The 16,463-nt window shown below is 46.8% G+C and overlaps 1 protein-coding gene across 1 annotated transcript in view; it reads left to right on the top strand.

Moving 5' to 3' along the window:
* Positions 1–7,171: 7,171 nt before the first annotated feature.
* Positions 7,172–16,463, top strand: part of KLHL38 (kelch like family member 38) — a 16,124-nt gene continuing 6,832 nt past the window's right edge. The window contains exons 1-2 of the mRNA XM_019528127.1: positions 7,172–9,498; positions 12,274–12,379. Of these exons, the coding sequence (XP_019383672.1) occupies positions 8,149–9,498; positions 12,274–12,379 (1,456 nt within the window). The 5' untranslated portion in view covers positions 7,172–8,148. The remainder of the gene's footprint in view (positions 9,499–12,273; positions 12,380–16,463) is intronic.

The following is a 16,463-nucleotide window of genomic DNA, read 5'->3' as shown; positions in this document are numbered from 1 at the left end:
TGCTCCTCACTCCCCCCACAGTCCCCCAGCCCCCATGTGTAGGGGATGGCTTGCCAGGGCAGAATGGAGTCACAGCAGCAATGAGCTTCCCCACGTAACTCCGCTGTGCCCTGCAGCGCTGGGTCACACCAGCTGGGCCTCAAGGGAGGGCAGCAGGGCAGGGAGCCCAAGCCCACAGCAGACAGCCCACACCTGCCCCAGGCACAGATCGGGGGGGCACGGGTCTGCCCTCCCCCCCCGGGATTGCACGCAAAGCAGCAGGGATCCAGACCCCCTGGACAAGAACAGCACAACGGAGTGGGGGGGAGAAGACGGGTGAAGGGTCCTGTCCTGCTTCTGCATTGCTCATGAGGTGGGGCTGGCTGGCATGGGGGAGATTTACTGTACGACAGAGAAATGGGTGTGCTCCCCACAAACTCCTGGCGGCGCCTTCCTACCCAGGGGGTGGAACCATCCACAGTGCAGGATTGGTGTCAAACAGAGGATGCAGGTTAGAGGTAAGAGAGCAGAGAATAATAAAGAACAGGTAGGGAGGAAAGGCTGGGGGGACAAGGAACCTGAGTGGCTGATTCAGAGATGAGCTTAGAGCATTTTGTTTGTGTGGGGTGCAACTTTTTATCACAATGTACTAAATTCTGAAGCAAGTTGAACGAAGCCTGTCTGACCCAGATTCTCAATAGATATTTAGAAGTCTAGTCACTGAAATGGAAAACTTTCTCTCTCTTCCTTTTTATATCAAGGTCACAGCACTGAGCCTTAGTATCTGAGGCAGGGATGAGCTCAGGTATGGAGGGCTCCTTGGACGGATGGAGGAGAGTACGGCACACCAGACCCAGAAGGTTAAATAATCTGTTAAATAATCATGAGATTATTTAACAGAGTTACTGTATTTATTCAAATCCAAGATGAGTGCCCTCCCCGAGTCAAGATGGCAGGAGGGGGGACGGGGGAGGGAGCCTCATCTTGGATTCAATAGTGGTTGCAGTAGACAACTGCTGCCACCCCAACTCCAGGCCCAGGGCCAAAGTTGGGGCCAAGCCACCATCACCACCTGCACTATGCCAGCTTGGTTTTTTCCTGCAGAGATGAGGGTGCACACCAAGGGGAATGCAAGGGAGACTGCACAGTGAGGGGGAGGGCCAGGGGAGACCATGCGGTGAGAGGAGGCACAGACAGTAGAGGGTAGACCTGGGTGTGTGGCTTGGGGGAGAGCAGAGGAGACTGCACAGCGTAGGCACCCCCCATCCCCCCCACACACCTACGCTGCTTGCCTTCTCCTTTGGCTCTGGCTCCAGATCTGATCCTGACCTGCCCAGCCTGGAGATGCTGCTGCAGCTTCTACCTGGCCAGGTGGGCCTCTAGGCAGGGCCAAGGTTGGGGCCAGGGCCAGAGCAGAAGGTAAGTGGTGGGGGGGCAGGTGGCAGAGTGGACAGATGGAGGAAGGCAGGAACAGGCACAGGAGGGCAGGCAATAAGGGCAAGGGGCGGGGGTCTGGCTGCCTGCCGCACCTCCACCGCTGCTTTCTCTGCCACAACAAAGGAGGGGGGCAAATTTCAGAAGACCCTCCAATAAATAGATTTTATACATAGAAAACTGTAACCAATGGAAAATTTTTCCATGTGTAAAATCTAATTACTGGGGGGTGGTCTTAAATTCAAAGTTGTCTTGGATTTGAGTGAGTGTGGTAATATTTTGCCAGTTTTTCAATAGACTTTCAAGAGGCTCTGAACTAGCTCCCTAATTTGAAGTCAATCGTGTGCTTCCATGTTTGACGTTAGCAATGACGTTTAAACTCATTGAATCCAGAAAGAGTGCAGCAGTGTTCCTAATACTCGCTGCTGCGATAGTCCTGTTGTAATCAGAGACCTTAGACAGATTCATAAATAATTACTCAGGTGTCTGATGTTCCCAGGGATCTTTTATCATTTAGAGGTCATATTGTACATCCAATCCAGGAAGGTTCAGGTAGATACCAGCATGTGGATGATGCAGTTTTGGGATAAGTATAGCAAGTTTCCATGTGGGCATGAAGAAGCGGGGGCAAGGTAAGGATTAAGCAGCAATTCTAAAATATTCAGATCTGGGTGCCTAAATTACATCTTAATGGGATCTGCAGATCCTTAGCACTTCTTAAAAATCAAGGCTTTTCTTTAAGTTCCTAAATATGAAGTGTAAGTGTCTATTTTCAAGCATCCCAAATTTCCAGCTTCTCTTTCCACCTCTCGCCTCCTAACTAATGATTGGCCTGAACCAAAACCTAGCAGTCAAAAATCAGGTCCAAACTTCTTGGGCCAAACTCTTCCCTGAGTTATATAAGCAGAGAGGTGGCAATGAAGCTTGTGGAGTCACTTTACAGAGAAAAATCTCGCCCCTTTCCTCCATAATAGGTCAGAAGCCATAGCCCTAACTCTCCTGAACTCAGAGACTAGAGCTTCATATCCAAAACCAAATTGCTGAGTTATTCAGCTCCGGCCCACTTGGCAGCCTGCAAAATTCAGAACAAAAGTCAGGTCCAGACTCTGGATCTGATGATTCCAACTGAGGAAAAGCCAGGTTCTGTGCTGTGCGTGAATGCAAGAAACAGCTGAAGATTTGAGTTGCTGTGTGGAGCTGTGCTTGCTAATCAGCTAAACAGAAGATGCATAATGTAGTAGCAAGAGGGCAATGAGACAGATCAGGTGGATAGAGTTTCAGCAGAAAAGGATCAGCAGAACAGGTAGAATGCAAAATTGCTAGGTACAAGGGGAGATGGGTGGAATTCAGCAAGATTTGTGTTTGAGGAGAAGTGGCAGCGGGGTCAGAACAATTTGTTAGGCAACCAAGGAGCTATTCTGCTGGAATGAATAAAATGTGTATTGTGTCCCAGTGCCTTTGGAATATCCCCCAATATTGTACGGCTCCGTTTGAAGCAATATGAAGGGTTCCATCCCACTCTCATACGTGACTGTCTCACGTCCATAGATTCACACCGAATTGTATTCACGCAAGATATCTTCCAGTGATTTCAGTGTCTCGCATCTACTCGTGAAGATCCATGGCCTCTAACAATCCTGAAACATAGCCCAAAATCCCAGGAGGTGCAGTCTGCAATGTTTAGCAGCTTGGCCAGTCACCCTGTCTAGAGCTGAAGGATTGGGCCGTAATCCTGGCCAGCTAACAAGTGGGTGCCCACAACCCCCCTGAACCTCTCCTTGCCCTCTTCCCGTACAGGCCAACACAGGGCAGTATTTGACTCATAATGTCATCTCATAACCTGCTGCTTATTACTTCTTCCAACCGTTAGTGAAATTATAATGTGAGATAGTACTTCCTGCCTCAGACCCATTATCTTGTCCGTTTACTGTAAACTCTTTGGGGCAGGCACTCTCTGTTACTATACAATGTCTTGGGGCTGGTAGACATTAATGCAGCTCAAACAATAGCAAATGGGGCCAGCAGGCATTAACTTTGTCTCACTCTTTATTCTGTTCCACCTGCTTTGAAATGGGATCGGCAAATGGTTTGAAAAGGTATCTGGTGTCACCAATCTTCTCTGTGCACATCTCTGTTAACCTACTGTTTTACATCTTTTTTTCAGTCCCATTCCTCAGTGAATGGTAACAGATATTGCTTCATCTCCTTCAGCAACTCGGTCACAAAAGAGAGGCTATTATTCCTGCACAAAGGGATGCATCACAAGGCTCTGCACATGTAAACTTATGAACAAAGAATATTGAGCAGGTTTGGTTACAACGGCGCAGCGGTTAAGGCACTCGCTCACTTGGGGGATCTGGGTTCAGTTCCCTCTTCCGTCACAGACTTCTTGGGGATAAGTTACAGTGTCTCAGATAATAATACTATCTTACCTCATAAAGGTGTTACATGAACAAATACATGACATACAACGACATAGCTCGTGTATATATCTCAAGATACTGCATGTATATGCTGTACATGGATAGAAGTTAATAATTGTGGACTACTCCAGGAAAAATTCTTTCTAAATATACTTGAAAGGGAAATCCAATCCAATACTTGCTGCTGTTTCTGTCACATGCCCAGCTCTGTGGCCTTTCAAGCTCAGGCTGTGGCTTAACTTGAGCAAATTTGACAGCAATAACCTGGCTAAGGCCCATATCAAACCGGTGGGAGGCTGTGTTTGAAACTGTAGCCTCCCTTCACACAAAGGAATCAAAGCCAAGCAGCAGGATTGTCCCTTCACCAGAGTCACAGCCAGATTTAGTAGAAACATTTTGAGAGGAAATATCCATAGGTACCAATCTGACAAATGAATCAAATAAAAGTACTTCCCCAACCCTTAACAATCCATTTGGATTAGGTACACCAGTTTCTGTAGCCAACGGCACACAAGAGAGTGACCTGGCTGGCATCATATCTGGATGCCTTTGAGCCCAGCCCAAATGACCAGATTCCCACTTACAGTTGGATCAACTGTGAGTGGTGTTAGGCATGAACCCAGAGCTGGGATTGAACTCCTGCCCGTGGAGCTTTAGCTCTGCATCCTTAACAGAGGAAGAGGCAACTTCAAATATATGGGCCAGATGCTGCGGTCAATGGGAGCTTGCATAAGTAGGAACTGGCTGAGCACAAGCCTCAGCACTGGAGCTCACAGATGAATTTCAAACACACCAGCATCCAGATGTGACAGAATATCCACCCACCCCCAAAGTCCATAAAATGCAAATGCAAGCTGGGTCCGCAAGAAGTCCAATGTCAGTGTTGATTTCTTTAAGGGTTAAAAATATTAATCTGCAGCTATTGCGAGGAAAGGCCAGAAAAACTAAGCAAACAAACAAACCCCAAAGAGCTAGTGCCAGAGCAGAGAACGAGAAAGCCAAATCAATCAGCAAAAAGAACCGCAGTGCAAGCGCAGGCACACACACAGCATCTTGTTTGGGTATTTCATGTTCTCAGGAAGAGAGAAGAGAACCTTTCATTTTGGTTTGTAAATATTTAGGACAAAATCATGGCCAGCCCCGGAGGCAGTGGGGCAAGAGAGCAGGAAGGAATACGGCTCCCGACCCCAGCACATTTTGTACGGCCCTCATTGCAGTCTCAGGGATTGTGCAGTTGCAGGGGAGGTTAACAATGGGGTCTCCCTACGAGCAGCTTGCTTGAAGGAGACACCGAGGAGACAAGTTGGAAAAACTGTCCTTCCATCCACCCCGCTACATAACAACCACTGGATGTGGCTAGCTGCAGGGAAGAGATACAGCGTGCTGTACACTCTGAATTGGTTTCCCGGCCCGGTTCCTGAAGTCCAGGGAGCTCCATCTCCCTTTGCGATTGTGGGTATGGCCCTGCACTGTCCCCACACAGGGCTGTGAATCTGGGGCACTGCCTAACCTCCAGTTAATCTAGCATGTTTTTATGTTGGATACTCAGCAGGAGAATACCACCTGGGGGACAGTCATTAACATGAAGTACGTAAATTAACAGAGATTTATAATACCTGGAGCACCCTGTTTTGCCTGCATGAAAATAATTCTGGGAGATCAGGAATTGCAAATGGCGATGCCAAACTGTGGTTACCGTAACAGTGTGGTGATTTTGACTTGGCTCTGCCTTTTCGGGACTGCAGCAAATATAAGAAACTTCTGACCAGTTTTGCTTTTGGCTTTAACATCAGGTCATGTAAAAGACTCTTCTTTTTCTTAATTGTGAACAGGCTAGTCTGACCTGACGAACCAACGGTGAATACAATGCCACCCCAAACAAAGGGGAAATTGTTGAGCGGCAACAGCAAAACACTGCAAATCAGGACGCCTGGGTTATATTTCCATGTCTGACGCTGACTTGTTGTGTGATCTTCCACAAGCTGCTTCATTTCAGTTTCCCCATCTGCAACCTTCACGTTTCTCCAGGAAGCTTAACTGACTAAAGTTTTTAAAGGTAACGGAAGCCTTTGCACAAAGGGTGCTATACAGCTGCAACATCTGATCTCTGATGGCCTCCTGAGTAACATGAAGCACTGCGATAAGAAACTGTCTGGGCGCAGAGTTTGCCTGGAATGAGCTCCAGGTAGAAAAGTCCGCTCTAAGGCAGGAGAGGTACGTCCAAGAGCTGTCTTAAACCCACTTAACAATATTTCCTTATGTGGCGAACTCACAGTCCTATCAACATCTCCCATGCTCAATCCCACACCTTAACAAGTAGGATAGCAGGACTTCCCCACACCTTTCCTTAAAATAGAAAGGTCTCATCACAAAGTCCTGAGCTAGGGACAGACGTTCAAAAAAAGTTTGGGTCCCTGCCAGTGGGACAGGGAGGGGGAAATTAAACCCCTCTTTAGCCAGACTCCTGCCCCTGCCTGTCTCTGCTCCAGCTGGCATGAACGCCGCATGCCCCCAGAGGCGAGGGGGGCACGGCGACTGCCCGCAGGCAGCCGCGGCAGTGGCATGGTAGTGGCGAGTGGGGACCGCCCACTGGCAGCCGCGGCAGTGTTGGTGGGTGGGTGAGTGCTGACCAGCGGTCAGAAATGGTGATCAGGGACCGCCAGCAGACGCTGCCAGCAGTGTCAGCGACAAAGGGGGAGGGTGGTGAGCATCAGCGGTGTTTTTTGCAGGGGGTGCACCGCCAGTCTCAGGGGGTGCACGTACAGCCGCGTGCACTCCCTACACATCACCAATGCTGGCTGGGGTGGGACAGGGCCAGCCCTGCTTGGCTGGAGTAGAGAGCTCAGCCCAGAGAGCATGCCGGGATGCTGGTGGACTCTGGTTTAAGTGAAACCAGGATGGGGTCTGGGACAGACATTGCATAAACTGGGCTGAGTTCAACCAGTTCTGTCTGATGCTACATTCAACCAGGTTTATCTCAAACCCCTTTCAGCCACTTTGCACCTGGTTTATGTGCACTGAACGTCTATTCTGTTACAGGTTTAAACCAGTTTCTGATCACTTAAACTGGTTTATGTGTAATGTCTGTCCCTAGCCTTACTGCCCCTGTTTTCTCCTCCCTTCGAGTGAAAATACCCAACAGTGCATGACCGAACACTAAACATTTCAGGCTGTTTACAGCCTTCTAGAATTCCCAAGCACTTTAGGACAGGGCCTTGTGGCTGTTTTCAGAGAGACAGGCGGGACGTTTATAAGTCAACTTTCATCTCGGTGTCTATTTATTGTACATAAACATTTGCCAGAAAAACAGCAGTTGGGCATGCTCTGTACTGTCCAGGTTGTTGCAAAAGGCGACTGCAAAGTCACATGTGATAACAGCGCGAAGTCCACCCGCAACTATTCTTAGCCCTGGAATGCGGACAATGCCGCGCTGCTGACCGGCTCGTTCACAGAGCTCCCGCAAGCAGCAAAAGTACCTTCAGAATAAACAAATCCAGAAATCACCCTCCATGAATCACTTACCTACTGAAAGGAACGTCTTGTGAGTTTGTAGCTTTTACTCAGGCACTAGCTATGGAAAATCTCAGCAGAGACTAAACGCCATAGAGTGAGTGAATGCAGGGAAGGACAACCTAAGGTAAACATTTCTACCACGCGATTTCCCTGCAGGTTGAGCAGCTGGGTAGTCATGCAAATTGATAGCCGCCTTATTGTTCTGCCTTGTACATCATTTAGTCATTGTGTGTCTGATTAATATAAAGAAGCAGCCGCTAAGCAGAGTTAGTAAATAGCCATTTTAAAGCAGATTCCCAGTCTCTCGGGTTTAGCTTGTCCTGCTGCAGAGTTTAGCTCTGCCAGATTTACATTCTTTGGGCATGACTAACGCTGAGGGAGAGAGACATAAGCTACTAAACTGTGAATACTTCCAAATCGTGAATAAGTGGCTAAGCAAGTTTATTAGATGTGATTGAAATGAACAAATCGTTTGCTTCGGACTTCTAGCTTTCTCTGCAAATCAGCAAGATAACGTTAATGCTTTTGCTTTTCATCAGGCTAATAGAAGAAGCTGACTTCAGAGCTCTAACCCATCTGATAAACTTGAAAAAAAGGGTTTTAAGTGACCTCTTAGGCTCTTTAGTCCTTTCCCACTGTGCTTACCTAGCGTTCCCAATTTGATGTGCAGACAGAGGAAGGATATTTAGAGTAACCAAAGTCCTGATCCCCGGGCACTTCGGAGCAGACATTTATATAGCAGCTGCTAAGACTGTACTATCCCTGCCTAGTCCAGCATTCACATCTATCCTGTTTGACCATGGAGAAGGGCTCTGCAGAGGGATTTCTCTTCAAAGACCACGATTTCTCCTCAGAGTTGCTGAGGCAGCTCAATGCTCTAAGGCAGAACGCGATGCTGACTGACGTCACGCTGTGCACTGATGGCTTTGAAATCCCTTGCCACAGGAATGTCCTTGCTTCAAGCAGTCCGTACTTCAAGGCGATGTTCTGCAACAACTTTAAAGAGAGTCACCAAGCAAAAGTTGACCTGAAAGGCATTGACTCCAATATTTTATATCAGATTATCCTCTATGTTTACACTGGGGAGATTCTTATCACAGCTGACAATGTTTTGTACCTATTTGAGGCTTCTTCCATGCTGCAGTACGTTAAATTGTTCGAGGCCTGCTCTTTGTACCTCCAAGACAAGTTGACTCCTGATAACTGCCTGAGCATGATCAGGCTTTCCAAAATCTTGAACTGCCAAAATCTCAATACGAAAGCCAAGGCAATGGCACTGAAATACTTTCCTGACGTAGCCTCTTCTGAGGACCTGAAAGAGCTTTGTGCATTTGAACTGATTGACTACCTTGGAGATGATGAGCTCTGTGGTGAGGAAGAACAGGTTTTTGAAACATTGATGATCTGGATCCGGCATGATCTCCAGGCCCGACAGGGTTACATCCACGACTTGTTCAGAAAGGTCCGGCTCCAGTACGTCCACCCAACCTTCCTCTTCCACTTCATTGCCAACGATTCCCTCATTCAGTCTTCACCCACTTGCAGGAACATCCTAGAGTCAGCCAGAAGACAGATGTTTTCTTTGTATAGCACTAGTGCTCCTGACATCAAACCTCTGTGGCATGTTCCTCGTAGGTATTCATACCAAGAATTCCTCATCCTCATTGGTGGCAGGAAGGACAACCAGCAGACAACCAGAGATGTCCTACTATATGATGAGAAGACCAGTCAATGGCTTAGCCTTGCCAAACTTCCTGCGCGCCTTTACAAAGCATCCTCAGTGAGTCTGCACAGCAATATTTATGTGCTAGGAGGGAGACCCATTAATGACAATAGAAGCCCAATCAGTGATAACATTTATATTTTCTCCCTCAAACTAAATCAGTGGAGGTTAGTTGAACCTATGCTAATTCCACGTTACTCCCACAGGAGCATAGCCTATAAAAATTATATCTTCTCATTTGGAGGAATTGGAGAGAACCAAGAAATTCTGAATTCTGTAGAGAGGTATGACAGTATTTATAACTCCTGTGAGAACATGGCAAACATGCCTGTCGCTGTCCTTCACCCTGCGGTAGCTGCTAAAGAGCAAAGAATTTATCTCTTTGGAGGGGAAGACATCATGCAAAACCCAGTCCGGCTAATACAGGTAACTCCTTGACCTGCCCATCTCATTTTCTTGAACATATTCAGTGCGTCTCACCCAAAACTTGCTGATGAAATCAAAGCCCAATGTTGAACGAAATTATCTTCTGTCTCATGCAGTAGAAGGCAAGAAACACATGATAAGCTGGAAATGCTCATTCAAGGGTGTCCTATATGAAGGAAAATGGTATTTAAGTTCCTTTTTTATTTCCAGAACAAACCTTTATTATTGTCCCTAAGAGCCTTCCTTAAGTTTTATTCCATCCTTTCCCAGGCAAACTCCCACCGGTTTCTTCAAAAGTCTAAGTTAAGCCAAGTGAGGGCTTAGCCTTGACTGATTTTATTGCTTTAGAAAGACGTCATATAGTGGTCTTACAAATAGATGCTAAGCCACATGCCTAATATGTGCATGCATTTGAAGTCAGTGGTTCTTGTTAGGACTGTGTCTAAGTATCTGGTTGAATCAAGGACTCAGTCAATGGTCTCTCCACTGACATTATCAGCAAAGGCTCTCTTTGTGATGGTGGTTATTATGACTGATTTCCTACTCAGTGGGACCAAGGACTTAAATCATCAGTTCATTTTACACCAGCCATTGGTTCTAAAACTGTGGTCCTTGTTGATGGCCTGCAGATTGCCAGTTGGATACTAGGGCTGTATGAAGCTTTGGTCTCTGATTCAATTCGGGGAGATTCGGCCCGATTCGGTGGCCAAATCTCTGAATCCAAATTGCATCATAGGACCATTTAATCTCTCCGAATCAAATCAGAACCCTCTGAATCAATCTAGAGAGATTCAGAAAGATTTGGAGATAGACACAGCTTTAAATGTTTTTTCTACGTACCTCTAGGTACCAGGTGGCTCGTGAATGCTCCAATGCTGGGGCAGATGGAGCATCCCACAGAAGCACGGGGGGCTCCCCTGTGTGCTCAGCAGCAGACCTGGAAGCGGACCAGAAGCCAGGTAACATGCAGGGGGGGCCACCCCGCGCTGCCCTGGCTTGGTGACTGGTGCCTCCTGGGTTTTGGGGGGGCACCTAGGATCCCCCCCAGCCGATTGCCGAGCCGGGTGTTGCCGGGGGGCCCCAAGCATGCTCCCGATTGGACCCACAAGTGTACCAGAAGTACTTCCAGTCTGCTTCCGGGTTCACCACCAAGCTTGTGCCCCAGCATCATAGCACTCATGAGCCACACTGGTACCTCAAGGTATGTAGAAAAAACATTTAAAGCTGCGTCTATGTCTGATTCACTGATTCTCTGAATCAGCATCAAATTGAATCACTGTCCCCGATTTGGGCCAAACCCGAATTGAATAGGGCCCACTTCTCACACCCCTATTGGACACATGATACTGGCCATCAGCCTTACTGCCAATTCTTAAACTGCTTTAATAAGTAAAGATGTGTTTCATATATGATGTATTAGTAGCATGCTCTTAATACTTTTCCATGTAAGTGTAACTGGTCTGTACAGGTTATGAATCCCACACTGCTTCCAAACCACAGAGGATGCAAATCCATTATAGCTTCCTGAAGACAGCCTGATCCTTTAACTCTGAAGGCCCCTATTTCAGTTCTTGATGGTGGCTATGATCACCACTGTATGAACAAATGTTGTATTTACCATAGGGATGTTATCTAGTTACTAGCAGAAAGAAATATTGTCCATATATTCAGAGATGTCCAAAAGACCAAATATCAGCCACCAAACAGCTATCTTCTAGCGATAGGTTTCTATCAATAACAACAAGGGCTACATTTAAATTGGTGACATAGAGATTAATGAGTCAAAATCCCGTTATCTATTATCTATGCCAGCCTGACCTGTACCAGGCACCAATATGAATACAGTATTTGGCTTAACAAGGTGGCTGTCAGCAAATCTACATAAAATAAGGGCTTGTCCACACAGGAGGAAGAGATTCAGTGGCAGAGCAATTAAAGCATCTTGCTACAGCTCCAGAGGCATGAGCACAAATGTGACTCCAGGTTCAACCCACAGGCTGCCTTCAGTAAACGCGGCTATCAATGACCTATCTAGTTATCTGGGCACATCACTGCCTTGTGCACTCTTGGCTCTGAAGCTGGTGTGCCTTACCATGTTAGCCAGATGGGCCATCTAGACACAGGTGGACCAAAACAACTGACTACATAGGAAAAGTATTGTGCAGTAAGCACGGGCATGAAAAGGGAGTACGCTGCAACCTTGTAATGGTATGGACATACGAACAATTTACTACAGGCTAAAAGAGGGTGGGAGCTTTACCATGTGGTCTCTGCTCCTCAGTAACTAACTGCATGCACAAATTAGCCCTGCAGTCAGCACAAGCTAATCTGTCATAACTAAGCCCTCAATGAAAGAAGTAAATTATCATTAGTCCCCTTTTATTTACTCTGCTGTAGGACCATACAAACTGACAGTTGCCATGTGGCAGCTGATGGAGAGAAAAAGCTTTGCCCTCTATATCTGTAAGATAAATTTTTAGCATATCTATATCCAGAGAGTGTCCACAAGGGGAGGAAATGTGGAGTAGCTTATGCACTTAAGCAAATCCACACCCTAGCTAACTGTGCACAAACATCCTTGTGTTTACAAGGTTTAACAATTGTGTTGTTCTCAGAGTGGACATATTAGGGAAAAAAGTGTGGAAAAAAATCTTCATTTTCTAGGAAATCAACCCTCTGGTCTGTTCTCACATATGTTAACAAACAAAACCAAACAAAAACATAACTTCCCCTGTAGCTGCAATCATCTGCTGTGTATCTCTGTTTATTTTCCAGGTTTACCATGTATCCAGGAACATGTGGTTTAGAATGGAGACCAGAATAGTGAAGAATGTCTGTGCACCTGCAGTGGTGATTGGAGACCAGATTATTATCGTTGGAGGTAAAAGTTATTAGGCCACCTCTGTCATTTGCAGAAGCCTGGCTCCTGCAGGATTTGACATACTCATTGATTAAGGGTTTCCTTGGGCACTGACAGATCCCTGTTCTACCTCATGGTGCTTCACAGAAAGTGCTATGATTTAGAGCAACTCCCCATAAACCCAACAGATGTTCACTGTTTGGTGGGGTGGGGGGAGGAAAGAGCTCCACTTTGGAGCTGATCCAGCAGAGAGGCTGCCTGCCTGCAACTTCTCTCCCTGAGCACTGCCCCCACTCCCAGCTCCAGTGCTGTCTGCAGGATGGGAAGGGGAGAAGGGAAGGGAAGGGAAGGAGCTTTGGGCTGGGGTTTGACCAGCCTTAGCTGGGGACGGGGGAAAGCTTGAGGGGGGCACAACGCAGAGGGCTCCAATCCATCCACCTCAGCTCAGGCTAGGCAAACCCCAGCCTAGAGCTCCCTTCCCCTCCTTCCTCTCCCCTCCAATCCTGCAGACAGCACTGGGAGCGGGGCTGGGCTGTTGACAGAAGTTAATGAAGGCACTCCCTTTTGGAGCGCCTTCATCTGAACCCTCATTAAATGAGGGTTAATTTGCCCTGCGATCAAGCACTGTCAGGGCACAGCTGTAGAGCACTTTCAGGGGGCTGAAGGTGTAACAAATGTCACATCTGTCAGCGCCCATTATGTCTGTTCAACACATTCCCAGTTAAGCGGTATCACCAACCTGACCAGACAGTGAGAGTGGGGGTTAGTGAAACTGGACAATACTGTCAGCCACTCCTTATGGGCAGTGGTTGCCAAATTAGGCATTACGATATTTATGGTAAGTATTGCAAGCCACACAGGTATTCAACTGAACCAGAAGCTGGGGCACCAGCAAAAAATTTTGAAACTGCTGACTGGCTCACCCCCCTCAATTACACGACTACTGGCCTGCAGCTCCCATGTGCGTACCACAGCCTTTGTAGCCAGAGCATGAGGGAGATAGGAGACATCATGGGGCTGCTGCTACCTTCTCAGACATGTGGGTAGATAAAGAGAAGGAACAAGCAGAATCCCAGCTTTGCCCCTGCTCCCAGCCTGCCAGCTGGTCCAGAGGGAGCCAATCTGGGGACAGGCAAATGCAGGCTACTTCTCTCACAGAAAATGAAGGAAATCAGAAAAGAAATGAGATGCCAATTCCTTCCTTGTTCTACCCTTGAGTTGATGCAGCTGGAGGATACCCCTTATCAGGGCTAGACAGCAAGGGAACTCAGCAACGTGAGGTTTTATAGAAACAAATCAGTTTGGTTTTGCAACTCCCATGCTGAGCTGCTGCACTGTACTTCACTTCATTGATCTCAGTGCGAATGCTCAGGAAGCAGGGTGCTCCTTGGACTCAAAATGTATTCCCTGTACTACTATGTAAAGCAGACATTTAAAGCTGACGCTTTTCTCCTCTTTCCTGAAAGATGTTAAGTTCCCAGTAATTAGCATTTAAAGACATGTGGGGAACTGCAGTTCCCCAAACACAACACTGAGGCCAGTTTCTTCTTCCTTATTTATGCGTCCCATTCTGTCTATCTCTAGTACTCTGAGCGTCCGCATCAGTGGAACATCTGAGCACCTCGCTATTTTATATATAGGGATCTAAGATCCAGGGAGGCAAAGGAATGTGTCCATGTTCACAAAGAAAATCTGTAACAAAATAGGACATTGAACGTGGATCTTCCAGCTCCTAACCACTGAACCACCCTTCCCTGCTTGGGCCTATCTGCAACATGAGTAAGGGAGCCAGCATCCTGAGCTTGAGTGAACAGTTCAGGGTTGAGCTCTCAGGGAAGCAAGCAAGGCAGCTCACCTTGCTACTAGATCACAGAGGAAAAGGGCAACATATTTTATCTTGAAACATATCTATCCAAAGCCTCATGTTGGTCCAAGTACTCTGCTGAGGAGTGTCAGTCGTTTGGATTTTTGTGGGTTTTTGATAATAAATCCAAGCTAATTTTAAACACATTTTATTTTGCTTTAAAGCAGAGAAATTTACCGCATGCAGGCTTTATTTACTAGCAATGCCAAAATGTTGGCCAAATGTTTGTGGTTGATCGATGATTGAACTTACAAAACAATCATAACATTTTTTTTCATATAGCATTCACTGCACTTCAAGTCTGCCTTGCATTACAGCTGATTTCAAAACAAAGGAGAACTGATTGGCCTGAACAACAGGGGGCTTTGTTTTTACTTACAAAGGATCTTCATTTTTCTCTCTTGTGCACTCACTTGAATTTCTGTTGGCAGTTTCCCTAAGTGCACCAAGATCCAAATCTGAAAGAATCAGAGGGAGGGCTGGGCGTCGGGTGCTAATGTCATGGGAGTAAAAGCTCATGAGACTTCAGCTACAAATGGCAAAACACCTGGTGAGATCACCTGTTCTCACAAGATCAGAAATATACTGACGTGGAGGTAGAAGGTAGAGGACATTAGTCCTGACCCAAGCTGAGACTACAAGCGGGAGGGTCAGATCTAAATTGGAGCACAAGCTCCTTCCTTACACATTCAAAGCTTCTCATTTCTTAGTTTAGGTCTATGTCTAAATAAGATGGACAATTAGATAGAGGTACTAGAAAAGTCTGTCAAGACCTTTTGGTCTTTAAACATGTTTCATTTTGCTTTAGAGCAGATTTATTTCATGCAAGCTTCGTTTACTAGCAGTTTTGCCTACACGTTGGCCAAATGTTCATCGCTGATCAGTGAAAAGGGAATCCTTTAGACCAAAGTCCACCATGAAATTTCTACATATACACGGCTTGAACCCAAATCCTAACTGATGTTAACGAGATCCTTTGCACATGTGAGAACAGAAATGGGTCCTTACCAGGAGTTCATAGTGCGCGAGTCCATGACCAATCTTTGAACGTGCCCTGCGTAAGGAAGCTTTGAGATGCTGTCACTCAAATGTCAGTATAGCAAGATGTCTTGGTGGTCTGTGGACAGAGGCCACAAACGGTGTGCAAGGGAAGGAAACTGGGAGGAGGAATAAGCCAGTTGCTTTGCCCTGTCATGTTGCTTGCAAGGCATTTAGCTGTCTTTACAATTCTAGCCAAAGATTTCTTTTTGTTTTTTAAGCCAGCTGCCAAGCACATAATAAACTACCCATGAGAAAAAGACTCCAGGCCACTGGGCACCCTCTGCTTAACCCAAAGGGACTAGAAAGCTACCAGCCTTATCAGTACTAACCCATCCACTGTGCCATGGAAACCCCTGCTGACCGACAGCACCTGGAACAGTAACCACCTAGGGGAGCCACCAGTGGCAATACCCTAATGAAATTGTGCTGTCGGGGTGGGGGGTAGGCTGCGTTCCTCTCAGGTAGAATAGAGAAAACGTGCTCCAGGTGCCTGGGCTCCAGCACTTACCTCAAAGGATCTACAGAACTAGGGAGCTGACCCACCTGCCACCTGTTCACGGGTTGGCAAGACAAACTTCATCCCCTTTTCCCTGCCACCAGGGGACTGATGTGGTGGAAACTTGTCCCTCTCAAGCAAAGCACCTCCCTATACAAGGTAAGCCCCCTATAGGCAGGGAACCACGCTAAGATTTTTCTCCAATGCTTCAAAAGATGTCCCTCTGATCCGATTTCAGCTGGGAGAAATACCCCAGAGATTTGAAAACCCTAGGCAAAAAAACTGCAAGTATAACCTGTAAAGATCAACCGTCTGATCTAGTACAGCAAATGCTACCTTCTGTCTGCATCTCCGGGTGTTTTATAGCATTCAGCAGCACTCAAATATTGTGAGGATGGGAGCCAGTGTGTGGACTCAGGCAGGGAAGGAGGTTAATCTGTGGCAAGTTCTCACCTCCCAGGTATAGGAGTCCTATACAAGATGCATAACGATCCTGGAGGAATTGCTTCTGTTGGATATAGACTATAACTCCTATTCATCTGTCCCATCCAGGATATACACGGAGAATAATTGCTTATGATACAAAGGCCAACAAGTTTATGAAATGTGCAGACATGAAGGACAGGCGGATGCATCATGGAGCTGCTGTGATCAAGAACAAACTGTTTGTTACCGGCGGGGGTCGTCTCACCACCGACAACGTC

Source organism: Gavialis gangeticus, unplaced genomic scaffold (genome assembly GCF_001723915.1).
Source record: "Gavialis gangeticus isolate Ggan-Ray unplaced genomic scaffold, GavGan_comp1, whole genome shotgun sequence".
Classification (NCBI taxonomy): Eukaryota; Metazoa; Chordata; order Crocodylia; family Gavialidae; genus Gavialis; species Gavialis gangeticus.
The sequence above is the reverse complement of the archived record's forward strand: the minus strand, read 5'-3'. Positions and strand labels throughout refer to the sequence as shown.